This window comes from Salvelinus alpinus, chromosome 7 (assembly GCF_045679555.1).
Source record: "Salvelinus alpinus chromosome 7, SLU_Salpinus.1, whole genome shotgun sequence".
Taxonomy (NCBI): domain Eukaryota; kingdom Metazoa; phylum Chordata; class Actinopteri; order Salmoniformes; family Salmonidae; genus Salvelinus; species Salvelinus alpinus.
In genome coordinates, this window is record NC_092092.1 from 51,196,506 (window position 1) to 51,212,021 (window position 15,516).

The 15,516-nt window shown below is 42.7% G+C and overlaps 1 protein-coding gene across 1 annotated transcript in view; it reads left to right on the forward strand.

The window, feature by feature from the left end:
* The window catches only part of mgat4b (alpha-1,3-mannosyl-glycoprotein 4-beta-N-acetylglucosaminyltransferase B), a 215,224-nt gene that overhangs the window by 159,831 nt on the left and 39,877 nt on the right, over positions 1-15,516 (forward strand). The window contains exon 8 of the mRNA XM_071410634.1: positions 10,372-10,486. Within this exon, the coding sequence (XP_071266735.1) occupies positions 10,372-10,486 (115 nt within the window). The remainder of the gene's footprint in view (positions 1-10,371; positions 10,487-15,516) is intronic.

The window sequence follows — 15,516 nt, forward strand, 5'->3', positions numbered from 1 at the left end:
CCAATTATCCAACCCTGTGCACACCACAGGATATCTTGGCCCTGATAGAGGCACAACCATTTGCATAAACAAATTGTTCTCTATCATGAAAATAACTATATAGCCAATGATGTGTGTAATCATGAAAACCGTAAAAATGCAATTTAGAAAGTAATATTGTATGATCAAACTACATGTCAAACACGTTGGATAAGTTGCAAAAGAGTTAGTTTTTACGAAAACCATATCGGTGTTGATTTAAATGTTTCAATATTCTCTTATATACCATTTTTCTCTAGGATTTTAGAAAAACATGGTAATACAGTTATTGGGTGATAATTTGTCAAATATCTTGGATCCCCAGATTTATAGAAGTGGATAACTTTGGCAATTTTTATGCAAATATGCAAGTAACCATTTTACTGTATTACACCTTTTGTATTCTATGCATGTGACAAATAGACATATATTTGATTTGATATAGTGTGTGTTTGTGAAGGACAACATGACCTGCACCAAAGTCAGATTAGGATATAGGCCAATGACTAGATAGTGTAATTTTTTCTTTATTGTAGGCTACTACTACTTTTACCACTTTTAGTCTTGAAATCTTTGGTTGTTTACTATACACTCTGTTTAGCACATAGCCTCACATGTGAATACTTAAAGAGGGTGTGAAGGTTGCTGACAAAGAGGGGCTCTGCAGTAGGTAACCAACACATTCAAGGGCCATTTCTCAAAAGTGGGGTGACATGTTTATCAACTTTCAAGGCAGAATTTCTTTCCCATTTTTCCTTAACTGCAGTGTATGATATATACATTTCTAGCTCTGAGTCTCTACTTTTATCCATTGTAAAATAAACAGCATTTCAAACTTTGCTACATAGGACCGAATCCAGGTGGTGGGTCACATTTAGTCTCCTCAACTTGTTCAACAGCCACACCCTTCATTACCAGATTCAGCTGAGGTCTAGAACTTAAGGAATGATTTGTACCAAATACAATGCTCTTAGTTTAAGAGATGTTGAGTACCAGTTTATTACTGGCAACCCATTCTAAAACTGACTGCAACTCTTTGTTAAGGGTTTTACAGTCACTGGCACGTACAGTCCTTTCGGAAAATATGCACACTATTTTTCCACATTTTGTTACGTTACAGCCGTATTCTAAAATTGATTAAAGAAAATACATTCCTCATCAATCTACACACAATACCACATAATGACAAAGGAAAAACTTTTTTTTTTAGAAATGTTTGCAAAAAAATACAGAAATAGCTAATTTACGTAAGTATTCAGACCCTTTGCTATGAGACTTGAAATTGAGCTCAGATGCATCCTGTTTCCATTGATCATCCTTGAGATGTTTCAACAACTTAATTGGCGTCCACCTGTGGTAAATTCAATTGATTGGACGGGATTTGGAAAGGCACACACCTGTCAATATAAGTGTACAGTGCATGTCAGAGCAAATACCAAGCCATGAGGTCGTAGGAATTGTCTGTAGAGCTCCAAGACAGGATTGTGTTGAGGCACAGATCTGGGGAAGGGTACCAAAACAATTATTCAGCATTGAAGGTCCCCAAGAACACAGTGGCCTCCATCATCCTTAAATGGAAGACGTTTGGAACCACCAAGACTCTTCCTAGAGCTGGCTGCCCGGCCAAACTGAGTAATCGGGGGAGAAGGGCCTTGGTCAGCGAGGTGACCAAGAAACCGATGATCATTCTGACAGAGCTCAATAGTTTCTCTGTGGATTTGGGAGAACCTTCTAGAAGGACAATCATCTCTGCAGCACTCCACCAATCAGGCCTTTATGGTAGAGTGGCCAGACGGAAGCCACTCCTCAGTAAAAGGCACATGAAAGCCCGCTCTGAGTTTGCCAAAAGGCACCTAAAGACTCTCAGACCATGAGAAACAAGATTCTCTGGTCTGATGAAACCAAGATTTAACTCTTTGGCCTGAATGCCAAGTGTCATGTCTGGAAGAAACCTGGCACCATCCCTACAGTGAAGCATGGTGGTGGCAGCTCCCTCTTTACCTCTGTAGTCTGGTCTCCTTCACCACCAGCAGTTACCATACCCGGTCTGCTAGGTGGTTGCTACTTAAAGTCCCCAGGACATTCACAGTATTAGGCAAGACTGCCTTCTCTTCTTGTGCACCAGAGGCATGGAATAGTCTACAATCCATGCTTCATCTAGATATGTTAGTGCCACTGAATGAATTTAAAATATGAATGGGAGACTCTGTTACGGAGGAGTGTAAATGCTTTTTTTTAGGCTGGATCATGTTGTATTGTTGTATGTATTGATTGTTGCTGCTGCCTTGGCCAGGTCTCCCTTGAAAAAGAGACTCTGTCTCAATGGGCTTTTCCTGGTTAAATAAAGGTTAAATACAAATTTTAAAAACAGGTTTGCCAAGCTTGTAGAGTCATACCCAAGAAATACCCAACAAATCGCTGCAAAAGGTGTTTCAACAAAGTACTGAGTAAAGGGTCTGAATACTTATGTAAATGTGATATTTCCGTTTTGTATTTTTAATACATTTGCAAAAAAATATATACTAACCTTTTTGCTTTGTCATTATAGGGTATTGTGTGTAGATTGATGAGGGGGGAAAAACAATTTCATCTGTTTTAGAACAAGGCTGTAACGTAACAAAATGTGGAAAAAGTCAAGGGGCCTGAATACTTTCCAAATGCACTGTATATGGTTGCATCATCATACATTTACGTCAGTTAGCAGACGCTCTTATCCAGAGCGACTTACAAATTGGAAAGTTCATACATATTCATCCTGGTCCCCCCGTGGGGAATGAACCCACAACCCTGGCGTTGCAAGCGCCATGCTCTACCAACTGAGCCACACGGGACCATACATAGACACACATGCTTTGTTTGTTGCTTGTGGCAGGTCATTGGTAAAAATAGAAAAGAGTAGAGAGCTGCCCTGTGGTACACCACACTTTACATGTTTGACATGAGAGAAGCTTCCATTAAAGAAAACCCTTTGAGTTTTATTAGATAGATAGCTCTGAATCCACGATATGGCGGAGGTTGAAAAGCCATAACACATACATTTTTTTCAACCACAGTTTATGATCAGTAATATAGTTTCAAAGGCTGCACTGAAATCGGACAGTACAGCTCCTACAATCTTCTTATCAATTTCTTTCAACCAATCATTAGTCATTTGTGTCTGTGCAGTACATATTGAGTGCCCTTCTCTATACGCATGCTGAAAGTATGTTGGTAATTTGTTTACAGAGAAATAGAATGGCGCCGGGGGAGATGGCTGCTGTTTTACGGGCTCCTAACCAATTGTGCAATTGTGTTTGTTTTTTTGCGTTATTTGTAACTTATTTTGTACATATTGTTTCTGCCACCGTCTCTTTTGACCGAAAAGAGCTTCTGGTTATCCGAACTGCGTTTACTCACCTCGTACTGGACAAAGATGTTTTGTGTAACGAGTCAGACGCAAAGGATTTACTTCAGACTCCGGACAAGTCCCAAATCCCGTCATTCGCATGAAGAAGAGACAGAGATATAGGGGACGTAGGTCGGGGTGCCTTGTAAGGATCCGACGGCGAGTGAGTAATGCTTCTCTACCATTAGTCCTATTAGCCAACGTCCAATCATTGGATAATAAACTGGAAGAGCTCAGATCAAGAAAGACTATCCTACCAACGGGACATTAAAAACTGTAATATCTTATGTTTCACATAGTCGTGGCTGGACGACGACATGGTTAACATACAGCTGGCTGGGTTTTCCATGCATCGGCAAGATAGAACAGCTGCCTCCGGTAAGACAAGGGGTGGCGGTCTTTGTCTATTTGTCAATAACAGCTGGTGCACGAAATCTAATATTAAGGAAGTCTCAAGGTTTTGCTCGCCTGAGGTAGATTATCTCATTATAAGCTGTAGACCACACTGTTTCGAAGAGAGATTTCATTTATATTTTTCAAAGCTGTTTATTTACCATCACAAACCGTTGCTGGCACTAAACAAGCTGTATAAGGCCATAAGCAAACAAGAAAATGCTCATCCAGAAGCATATTTCATGTGGTTTGGTACCCCATTCAATTCTTCTACAGCTGTGTTAAGGAAATAGCTTTATCCAGCCATGCTCCTATAGGGCAGCGGTCTGATATTGGCAACACTGGGTCTGGTGTGATGGCCTTGAGTGTCTCTAATGAAATTAAAATAACCAGACAGATGACTGAGGGCAAGGTCATTTATAGCATTAAAAACCATCAACCGTTTGATCTGCACCACCCAGACATCAACTGGAAGCCAGTTCAGTTCACCTGAAATTATTAGGGCTGAGCTTGAGTATAATTCTCATTAGTTTGTTTTGGGCTGTTTAAAATTTGTCATTCAGATGTGTTGTATGCCACTGAACCATGAGATACAAGCATAGTCATAGTGGCACTGTATCAGAGATGCCAGGGTCCTCATAGTCTCTGTATCCAGGAACTTGGCTACCACAGGAACTTTGTCCTGGAGTGAACCTTCCCAATGACCTTCAGAGCCATGAGTTCACCTGTCATGTGTTGGCTCAGTTCACATCCCAAGCATGTAACAGAGCATTTTTCCTTCACCAATACACCATTACACTTCACCGAGAAGTTGGAAGAGTGTCTCACTTTGTGTTTAGAACCAAACAGGGTACATTCTGTCTTGCCTAAATGCAGAGACAGTTTGTTGTCGGATAACCACTTAGTCAGTTCGCTGCTTCGGGTCTTTTCAACAGTCTCCTTATTCTTATGTGAAACCAAGAGGGCAGAATCATCCGCATATAGGAACAGAGGGCATGAAGAGGCAGAGTCCATGTCTTTTATGTAGAGCAAAATAAAATGCTCCCATGCGGGTGGCACCACGGTTTATCTCCTTATTATCAGACAGTGTCACGCCCACATCCACCCTTTGGACCCTGTTAGTTAGGTATGACTTTTCCCATAATAAGGAGTTGGTGCCAAATCTTTGTAGGTCAAGCATCACCATACTACAGAAGTTTCCCTTGTCAATTTCTTGCTAGCTAAAATCTCTCAGGTATAGTAAACAAGTGTCGGTAGAATAGGAATGTCTAAAACCTGGCTGAAGGTAATGCAAAATGACAACACACAAGATTGACACTGTTCTGTAGTTCCCTTGTTCGACTTAGCTTCCTTTCTTGTGTAAAGGAACAACTCTTGCATGTTTCAACTCTTGTGGCACCTTACCATGTTGAATGGAAAGGTTGATGGTGTGTGTTACATAAGGTCCAATACGATCAGCAGCATCACTCAGGAATCTAGCTGGGATGTTATCCAGTGCTGTGGTTTTCTGTTTGTCAAGATCTTTAAGCATATTTGTAACATCTACAGTTGAAACCTGGGGAAATGCTAACTGTCCTTCGGAGACGGACTTAACCAAATAATAGATTTGAATATGATGGTTTCCAAAGGTGCCAGAGCATTCTGGGTGTTGATCAACAAGGTTGCTGGCAATGGTGTTGAAAAACCAATTTAACTCATTTATCAGCCACCTGTGCTCTGTAAAAGGTAACATTACCATTGATGTTCAGTCCAATGCTGTTTGACTTTTGTTTTTTGCTTGTTGCTAGGTCCTTGAGTCTTCCAAAGTCCCCTGGGGTCCTTTATATTGTCCTGGATCTTGCTCTTGTAGAAGGACAGTTTTGCTTCGTCAACCAGCCTTTGAACTGTATTCCTTAGGTGTTTGTATTGAGTGAAGGAATCTGGCAATTTTGACCTCGGTCTTTTCGAGCATCGTTTCTCAAGGTGATGGAAGGAAGGATTTCCCTACTGATCCAGGATTTTGGCCTTTGTTTGATCCTCTTCACTTTTAGGGGTGCCAGCTTGTCCACAGTACTGACAAATTTACCTCGGAAGAGTTCCCATGCTCTATCCACACCCTCACTTTCCAATACATCAGACCTGTCAGACTGTCCTAGTAGTTCATTAAATCGTGTTTTTGTCATAGTTTTTGAAGGATCTTGTCCTGATGGTATTGTGGCAATTTTCCAGTTCCCCCCCTCACTTTCCTAGTGCGGTGTATTAAGAAATGGTCACTAATTCTATTTGCAATTATACCACTTTTGGATATCTTGTGTTATACAATAATGAGATCAATGTCAGTCTGACTGGTGTCACAGATTCTTGTAGGCTCATTTATCAACCGAGTCAAACAGAACGTTTTGCAAAAGTTAGACAAGGCCTTATACAGGGGGCAGCTCATGTTCACTACATCAGCATTTACATCACTCAGTCGAATCACTTCAGAGTTTAGAAAGTCACAGTGGGCAGTACACACATTTTCAAGGATCTCATAAAAGTAACTCCGGTCTGGAGGTCTATACAAAGCCCCTGTAAAGATTGGTTTGCTTTTAGGTAATAATATATCCAGCCAAACTGCTTCCATGCAATCGTGATTTAAATCCGTTCTCATATTAAAACCAATGTCTGCTCTGACATTAATGTACACACCCCCTCCTCTCCAATTTCTTTCCTTTCGGGTAATTAGGAAGTTTTCTATTTCTGAGTCTTTGACGGAAGGATCTAGCCAAGTCTCTGTGAAACATAAAACCCCTGCATTACTCTTTTTGGCAGGCAAATCTCGATTTTTGTCAGTAGACTATGTACATTAAGATATAAACAATGCAAAACCTCTGGAGGCGAGGGGCTTGAAAGAGTCTACCTCAGGAAGTTCCGTTTGGGTGATATGTTCTCCTCATCACCAAGGAAGGCTGCAGACACAATTGATTGTGGGAGAGCAGACGGAGGACCAAAGGGTTAAACTCTGTCCATCTTTATGCAGTGTTGGGCCTCCGCCTCGGATGATAGTAACTGTGTAAGGAAACATTAAAACAAACAGGTTCAAATCCACACCTGCAACACAATCCAACATGCAGGTAACTGACAAAATAATGGAAACACTTGAGTAAATGAAGGGATACAATGTATATTTAAAGCAGGTGCTTCCACACAATTGTGGTTCCTGAGTTGATTAAGCTGTTAACATCCCATCATGCTTAGGGTCATGTATAAAAATGCTGGTCTGGCCATTATTTTGCCCATTATTTTGGCTATGCCCCCATAGGATGACAATGCCCCCATCCACAGGGCACGAGTGGTCACTGAATGGTTTGATGAGAATGAAAACCATGTAAACCACATGCCATGGCCGTCTCAGTCAGATCTCAACTCAACACTTTCCACCACCATCAACAAAACACCAAATGATGGAATTTCTTGTGGAAGAATAGTGTTGCATCCCTCCAATTAAGTTCCAGACACTTGTAGAATCAGTTACCTGTATCTGCAACTTCAAAAGGGTGCCCTCTACTTGACACTATAACACAGACAGGTTAAACAAGCAAACAGACAAACAAACAAAACAGGTGTATATGCTTAAACACACACGCGCTCCTCGTTGCCAGGCAGACTTTAGCCACTCGGATGGAAACATGTACCTTCAGGCTATACTCAAACCTTACACCCCAACCCGAGCACTCCATTCTGCCACCTCTGCTCTCTTGGCCCTCCCACCCTTACGGGGGTCAAGTTCCGCTCAGCCCAGTCAAAGCTCTTCTCTGTCCTGGCACCCTTTTGGTGGAATGAGCTTACCTCTGACGTTAGGACAGCAGAGTCCTTGCCCATCTTCCAAAAATGCCTGAAACCCTACCTCCTCACGGATTATCTTGATTATTCCCACAGCTTAATTGAGGAAAAATGTTCTTACTATGACTGAGTTATGTGGTTGTCCCCCCAGCTATATAAAGATGAATGCACTAACTGTAAGTCGCTCTGGATAAGAGCTTCTGCTAAATGACTAAAATGTCAATGGAAAATGGAAACCGATGGAAACAGGCATGTTTATTCCGCCACCGCCTGGGAATAGGATAACGGCCATCTGTTGCAGCCCAATGTACAGTATCACCCTCGCTCTGCGTCCAACTTGCAAAACATGTATCCAGGCTGTCTCCACCTCGGTCCCCACATGCGGCAGGAGAACAGGGGGCGAGAGGGAAGCGCGTGAGATGGGAAGTGACAGGGGTTGCGTGGGCCCAGTGCTGGAGCCTTGCCTCAGATAGGAGAGGAGCGCATTATGCCACAGTTTATTCCTTCCTAATCACCTCATCTGTTTAGTGACACACACAGAGCAGCCGTCACTTCTCTCAACATGGCTGTCGAGCTGTCTTTTTTTCTTTTTCTTTTCTCTTTTTGTTTTTTGCGTTAATTAGTTGTAGTTTAGAGTCGGAGTCTACACCTGTTGTTTACAAAGCATGTGACAAATATAATTTATTTGATTGATTTTGGGGTCGTGTGTCATTTCCTGCTCAAGTCTATTGAAGCTTTAAAAATGAGATGCTTAAAAAAAAATGTAAGAGGAAAAAGGAAAGAGTGTACAGACAAAGTGATGAGGTAATTGTACTAGACCAGGTATTCCCAAACTGGGGGCTATGCTGTCCGGGGTACGCCAAATATATATATATATATTTTTTTTAAAGAATCTTTTTTTTTTTTTTTTTTACATTTTCAAACAGTCCATTTATATTTTCTAACGGGGCTACACATTTGGGTGAGTTTTTTTTCTTGCCTGAGTAGCCTCGTTTCACTGCCAAAAATAAAATGGAACCTTCTAGTTTTCAGCGAAATAACAACACAATGTCAAATACAGGTAGCCTAGTCAAATAATGAACATCCAATCACATCAACCGTTACTCTCTCACGGGAATTCCACCAGTGGTCCGTATGTAGCCAAACGTAGCTGCTGCTCATGTTGGTATCTGTACTGATAGCGCAAAAGCCATGACAGGGAGACATAGTGGAGTGGTAACGCACGTGCAAGCAGTTGCTCCCGACGCCACTTGGGTACACTGCAGCATCCACCGAGAGGCTCTTGCTGCCAAGGGAATGCCTGACAGCTTGAAAGACTACAGTGAAAATGGTTAACTTTGTTAAAGCAAGGCCCCTGAACTCTCGTATTTTATGCAATTTGCAATGAAATGGGCAACGCTTTTACAACATACAGAAGTGCGCTGGTTATCAAGGGGCAAAGTATTGACACGTTTGTCTTTACTGACCATAATTTTCACTTGTCTGACCGCTTGCACGATGGCGAGTTTATCACACAACTGGCCTATCTGGGTGATATTTTTTTTTGCGTGAATGATCTGAATCTAGGATTACAAGGGACTATCCGCAACTATATTCAATGCGCGGGACAAAATTGAGGCTAAGAAGTTGGAGCTCTTCTCTGTCTGCATTAACAAGGACAACACATAGGTCCTTCCATCATTGTATGATTTTTTTTGTATGCAAATTAACTCAAGCCTACGGACAATGTCAAATGTGATATAGCAAAGCACCTGAGTGAGTTAGGTGTGCAGATATGCAGGTACTTTCCTCGAAATGGATGACACAAACAACTGGATTCGTTATCCCTTTCATGCCCTTCCTCCAGTCCACTTACCAATATCTGAACAAGAGAGCCTCATCGAAATTGCAACAAGCAGTTCTGTGAAAATGTAATTTAATCAGAAGCCACTGCCAGATTTCTGGATTCGGCTGCGCTCAGAGTATCCTGCCTTGGCAAATCGCGCTGTTAAGACTCTGATGCCCTTTGCAACCACGTACCTATGTGAGAGTAAATTCTCGGCCCTCACTAGCATGAAAACTAAATACAGGCACAGACTTTGGGTGGAAAATGATTTAAGACTGAGACTCTCTCCAATACAACCCAACATTGCAGAGTTATGTGCATCCTTTCAAGCACACCCTTCTCATTAACCTGTGGTGAGTTATTCACCATTTTTGATGAACAAATAAGATTTTATATGTAAGATGGTTGAATAAAGAGCAAAATGATTGATTATTATTATTATTATTTGTGCCCTGGTCCTATGAGAGATCTTTGTCACGTCTAACAAGCCGGGTTGTGACAAAAACTCATTCTTATGTTTAATAAATGTATCGTATAGTGTGTGTGTGGCAGGCTTACAATGATGACAAAAAACAACATTTGAGAGTGCACTGACCCTGGTGCTAGAGGGGGTATGCAGCTGGGAGTTGAATGTTTGAAGGGGTACGGGACTATAAAAAGTTTGGGAACCACTGCACTAGACAATATGTTGAGTCATACAAATGTGTAAAACAGCTTCATTTCACATTGTCATTCATGATGTGTAATGTTTTCAACCCCTTCCAGAGTTTTCAATTATTGAATAGTCATGGCCATATGGCTGCAATCACAAAACCCCATTGCTACAAATTACACCAATTAGTATTTAATTAAACGTAATGACTGGGAATTGTCACGTTAATGAGAGAAATAAGCACAGAACAGAATGTTTGTCTTTATTTCCCGTTTTTCTTCTCTCACTTTCTCTCAGCTGGAGGATGACATTGTGGCCCGTCCGAATTACTTCACCACGATGAAGAACTTTGCCCTGCAGCAGCCGTCTGACGAGTGGATGATCTTGGAGTTCTCCCAGCTGGGCTTCATTGGTAAGCCTCAGCCCATGCCAAAAAAGCTAGCATAGTGCCACTGTTGAGTGTTTGAGTTAACGAGCGATGACTCAGTGTGTCACCAAGGCAACGTTACAGAGATACAGCCAGAAGAGCTAGCCCTACTAGCGCGCTGCTTTTGAGTGCCTATGTGTGGTAAAGAGCCATGTCACGAACGTACTGCAGCCAGAAGAACTAGCCTATAGTGCTCTAATACTGAATGTGTGAGTTAAAGATTTACGACTTAAGATTCGTACCAAGGCCGCCCCGAAAAAGGGACTAACAATGAACCTCTAATTAGGACACTGATATTTGAACATAGGGCAAGACACATAAACTTGAAAGCCGCTCGGCTATTCAAAGGCATAATCCTGAGTAATGGCAAAGGTAAGCTATTTTAGTCAGAAGGTTATGATCAAATCTACAGCTTGGCAGGAAAGTTGTTCCTAAGCTCCCTCCAACTCGTCAGAACTCAATTTAAAAGTACCCACTTTGAATTAAAGCCGCCAAAATTAATTGAAGCGTCAACCTCCATTTGATCTCTGCTGTAATTATACTGTCGAGAGTAATCAATTACTTATATCTTCCGGAATCTATCAGTGTTGGGTAGCTGGCATGTGAAAATACAGCACTTGAATGGGGTTGAAGTACATTTTAGAGTCAAGGCCACAGTCCCGGTTTGTGAGAGCAGTTCCAACTTTCAAGTACAGTGAGCTGGAGGGGACAAATTGCGGCCAAAGCTTTTCAGTTGTCTCGTTATCTTCAGGGATAAAATGGGGAACGTGTGGTGTGTTTTCGGGGCTCGTAGGGAGCTAGTTGATTTTGACCCAAAGTAAAGAGGTTTTGACAGCCAGCGCAGGGCCTGGTCCCATGGTAAACTGAACCAAAGAATCCCCTAGTCGTTGTTTCTGCAGGGTTTGACACGTGCTATACACAAGCATTCCAACGACACACACAGACTCACTGTCAGAGTCAATCGTTTTTTTATTTTTATGAAAATTAATAGTGATATACGTCATCCTTTCCACTCAGCACTCATCTATGATTGAACCAAAAATATGTCACCGATTGATTTGAAATTATGAGCGGAAAATACCCAAATAAACCCTTCTCTGATGGTGTGTTTTTGTCATGGGACTCATAATAGTCTGGCTGATGCTGATTTCCACTTTCTTATGATTGTGGCCTTTTGACATTTCTAACTTTTCCATTCAGAGGGGGGGGGGGGTGTCTTGTGACTCTCTGCTGATCAGTAAAGAACAAATGACAGCAGCCACTTAAAGGCCACCAAGCGGCCACAGCTGTCACACATACAGCCAAGGCATTGTGTGCCTCTGTGTCGTGTGTGTGTGTTCACACAAGTGACAACTGAGAGCATTTTTTTTCTCTCTGAGAAATGGAAAAGAAAAGTATTGGAAGAAGCGTCAGTGAAGTGATTGCCATGGACCAAGCATTATGAAGACACTACACTAATTAGCCGAGTGTCATCCAACAGTAACCCTTTACAAGGGTGACATTTGACCAAAACACTTTCTACACACACACACACACACACACACATACAGTATATATATATATATACAGAATCCCCCTCATGTACACACAATTACACTGCATGCAGCATGCTCTTTCCCATGAGCTTCTGCTGTTGCACTTTACTCTAATAGGTCCCTGAGCGCTGTTCGGGGCCCAGCTTAACCAGTGATTGATGCCCACTCTCCTCTCCCTCCACTCCATCTCTCCAGCCCCATCTCCCCCAGCAAAGACCTACCTCATTACTGGGCCCTGTCTATAGAGGCTGTCAAACAACATGTGTTATATTCTCCCTCTAGCTATAGGACCAGTAGGCTGTATATGGACTAGGGAGTGATACTGATCTAAGGTTAGTTTTGTGCTTAAGGGTAAGCATGGGATTGGGGGAGGGCAAGCTGATCTGAGATCTGTGCCCAATGGCAACTTCTATTGGGAGCCCATTGACTAATAAAACAATACATTTAGGTGCAATATTTTGCTGCTGGTAGAACAAAAGTTGTCTCCAAGGACTCTCCCATGGGGGGTAAACAATGCTGAGATTGCTATTCACTTTCAATTGAGTAGAAATCTTAGCCTGAGATTGCTTGACGTGGGCCTTCTCCTATTCCACTTATCAAACATATAAAGTTAAAGCTTCTGACGGATAACGTAGCCACTGCCGTCACTCGCTGTGCTTATCTAAGCGTATTGAGTGCCTGTCAGTTTAGTGTGGATCCGATTCCAGGCTTCCCGTGGAGGACATGGGGTTGAGGCGTCTCTTTCTCTTTCTCCCCCATCTCTCTTTCTCACCCCCATCTCTGCCATCTCTCTCTCTCTCTCTCTCTCCCTCGCTCTGTATCACCCCTATATCTCTGTAATCTTTCCCTCTCTCCTCTCTTTCTCCTTCCCCCTCTCCGTACACATTTAAGTTGAGCGCATGGTCCTCGCGTGTAGCCTGGGACGGCGGGCCCGGGATGGCGGGCCCGGTCCGACAACCGTGACTTAACGCTGCTCAGGCAGGTTCTGAGTTTTGATAAGCCGACAGGCTCGCATCTCCTGCCTGTCACAACGAGCACTTCGCCGAATCACATCCGCCGGGCCGTCATCAGCATTGGTCACAGAAAAGACACCAACCTCGATTCTGCATTGCTTGTTTTCAGTCTGAGGACTAGGAGAGAGGGAGCGGGGAAGAGAATGAGACCTAGGTTTAGAATCGCTGAGGGTTTGAACTTGTTCGAAGTTGTCACCTTTTTTAGAGATTTTAAACGGACGAGGTACAATAGTTAAAAGGAGGAATAGCTATAGGGTTGAGTAATGATACTCTCACATTTTTGCTTCTTCCTTTTCCCTAAAGATGAAGAAAGTAGCCTAGACAACAAGATTTACCAAAAATCAACTCCCATTCTCATCATGCGCTATTATGCGGTCAGAGAGCTGCACAGCCTCTGTATTAGGCTTAGTCCAGTCAGCGTTTGTTAGTCAAGGGGCTTTAAAACACAATTACATAACATAATTAGTCATCGTCGTGACGATAATGATCAGAGACAAACCATAACAATATTCCCCTCATAGGATAAGCCATGCGGCGCTAAATACATAATTCCCACGAAGCAGTGGGGAGGCTTTGTGAGCAGTAATCCGATGGGCTGTGCTCTGACTTGGCTCTCTCAGGTGTTTTTAGGAGCTCTAGCTAGTGGTTAGCGACTGTTAGTGACTCTCTCCCTTCCGCTCTCATAAGCATTCTGCGGCTAACCGGCCCGACAGGCCTAGCAGCGAGCGCAATCAGGGGGACAGCCATTTGAATGTGTGGATATGCATATGAGTGCAAGGAAATAGGGGGTAGAGAGAGAGAGAGAGGTCATGTCTTCCGGATGACTGAGCAGTGAACAGGACTAGAAGTGGAACACGACTACTGAGATGGACAGGACAGGGTGTCTCACTCAGTGTTGATTTATGAAGATTAGTGAGGCAAAGGTGGGCGGGGGTCAATCTCGTTTGAATGAGTGAGGGGGGGGGGGAAGACTATCAGCTGATAGAAAAGGAGGAGAAAACACAGTACAGAGTATCCTACCTAAATAAAACGGATAGCTCTCAATTGCCTACAGAGATAAATAAAGATATGCACGGTCCAAGAAACTAGAACCTGATTCAATTCAAATAAAACAGAAGACTTAAAATTGTCATTTACTCCATCTGTTGAAATATTACTTATGTTATAACAAATGACACATTTGATTAAAAATCATCCATCATCTTGAGCGCGCTTCATGGCAAACAATCAATGATGCTATCATTTTGCAGCACCTCTCGCCGCCACGTGCACAAATTCTCATTAGCGCCCAAGGGATCATGTAGGGATGGAGAGAAATGGGATTTGTCAGTTTAATTTGGACTGCAGTGCTCGACAGTGGGTTTGGCAGTCCAGGGGTGCATCTCCATACTCTAGAGTGGCTTCATCTCCTCATGTCCTCGCCTTCATCTGCACTAATTTGAAAGAACTGGACAGTTGAAAGTAAAGATCTGGATGCCAGTCACCATATTGCTTTCAAACTAGTGCAGAATGAAGAGAAAAGTAGGTCACTTAAGAGTATTGCGATGTACCCCAAGTCCTGCATTCGGTACTTATTCATTATTCATCAGTCAGCGATTCATAGCATATGTAAGCACCACATTGTTCTTACACTTTATTCATAGCAGCTTGTTGGTGACAAGGCCAGAGAAAAGCATCTCTCCTAAGTCACAATCCTAATATTGTGCTGCGTTTTCAGCCCAGAAGTAAATTCCACCTCTGTATCCCTTCACGCAAGCATTCTCCTGAGTCAGCATTCACTAGCATTACAGCCTTCACCTTCTCCCATGAGTTCATGTAATTTAGATGCATGACAACTAATGCGCACACACACACACACACACACACACACACACACACACACACACACACACACACACACACACACACACACACACACACACACACACACACACACTGCATTCGGAAAGTATTCAGACCCCTTGACTTTTTCCATTTTTCTTCTTTTTTTTTACAGCCTTATTCTGAAATTGATAAATTCCTTTTTTCCCCCTCATCATGACAAAGCCATTTTTTTGCTGAAATATCACATTTACATAAGTATTCAGACCCTTTACTCAGTACTTTGTTAAGCACCTTTGGCAGTGAATACAGACTCTTCTTGGGTATGACGCTACAAGCTTGGCACACCTGTATTTGAGGAGTTTATTCCGTTCTTCTCTGCAGATCCTCTCAAGCTCTGTCAGGTTGGATGGGGAGTGTCACTGCACAGCTATTTTCAGGTCTCTCCAGACATGTTTGATTGCGTTCAAGTCTGGGCTCTGGCTGGGCCACTCAAGGTCATTCAGATAATTGTTCCGAAGAAACTCCTGCGTAGTCTTGGCTGTGTGCTTAGGGTTGTTGTCCTGTTGGAAGGTGAACCTTCACCCCAGTCTGAGGTCCTGAGCGCTCCGAAGAAGGTTTTCATCAAGGATCTCTCTACTTTGCT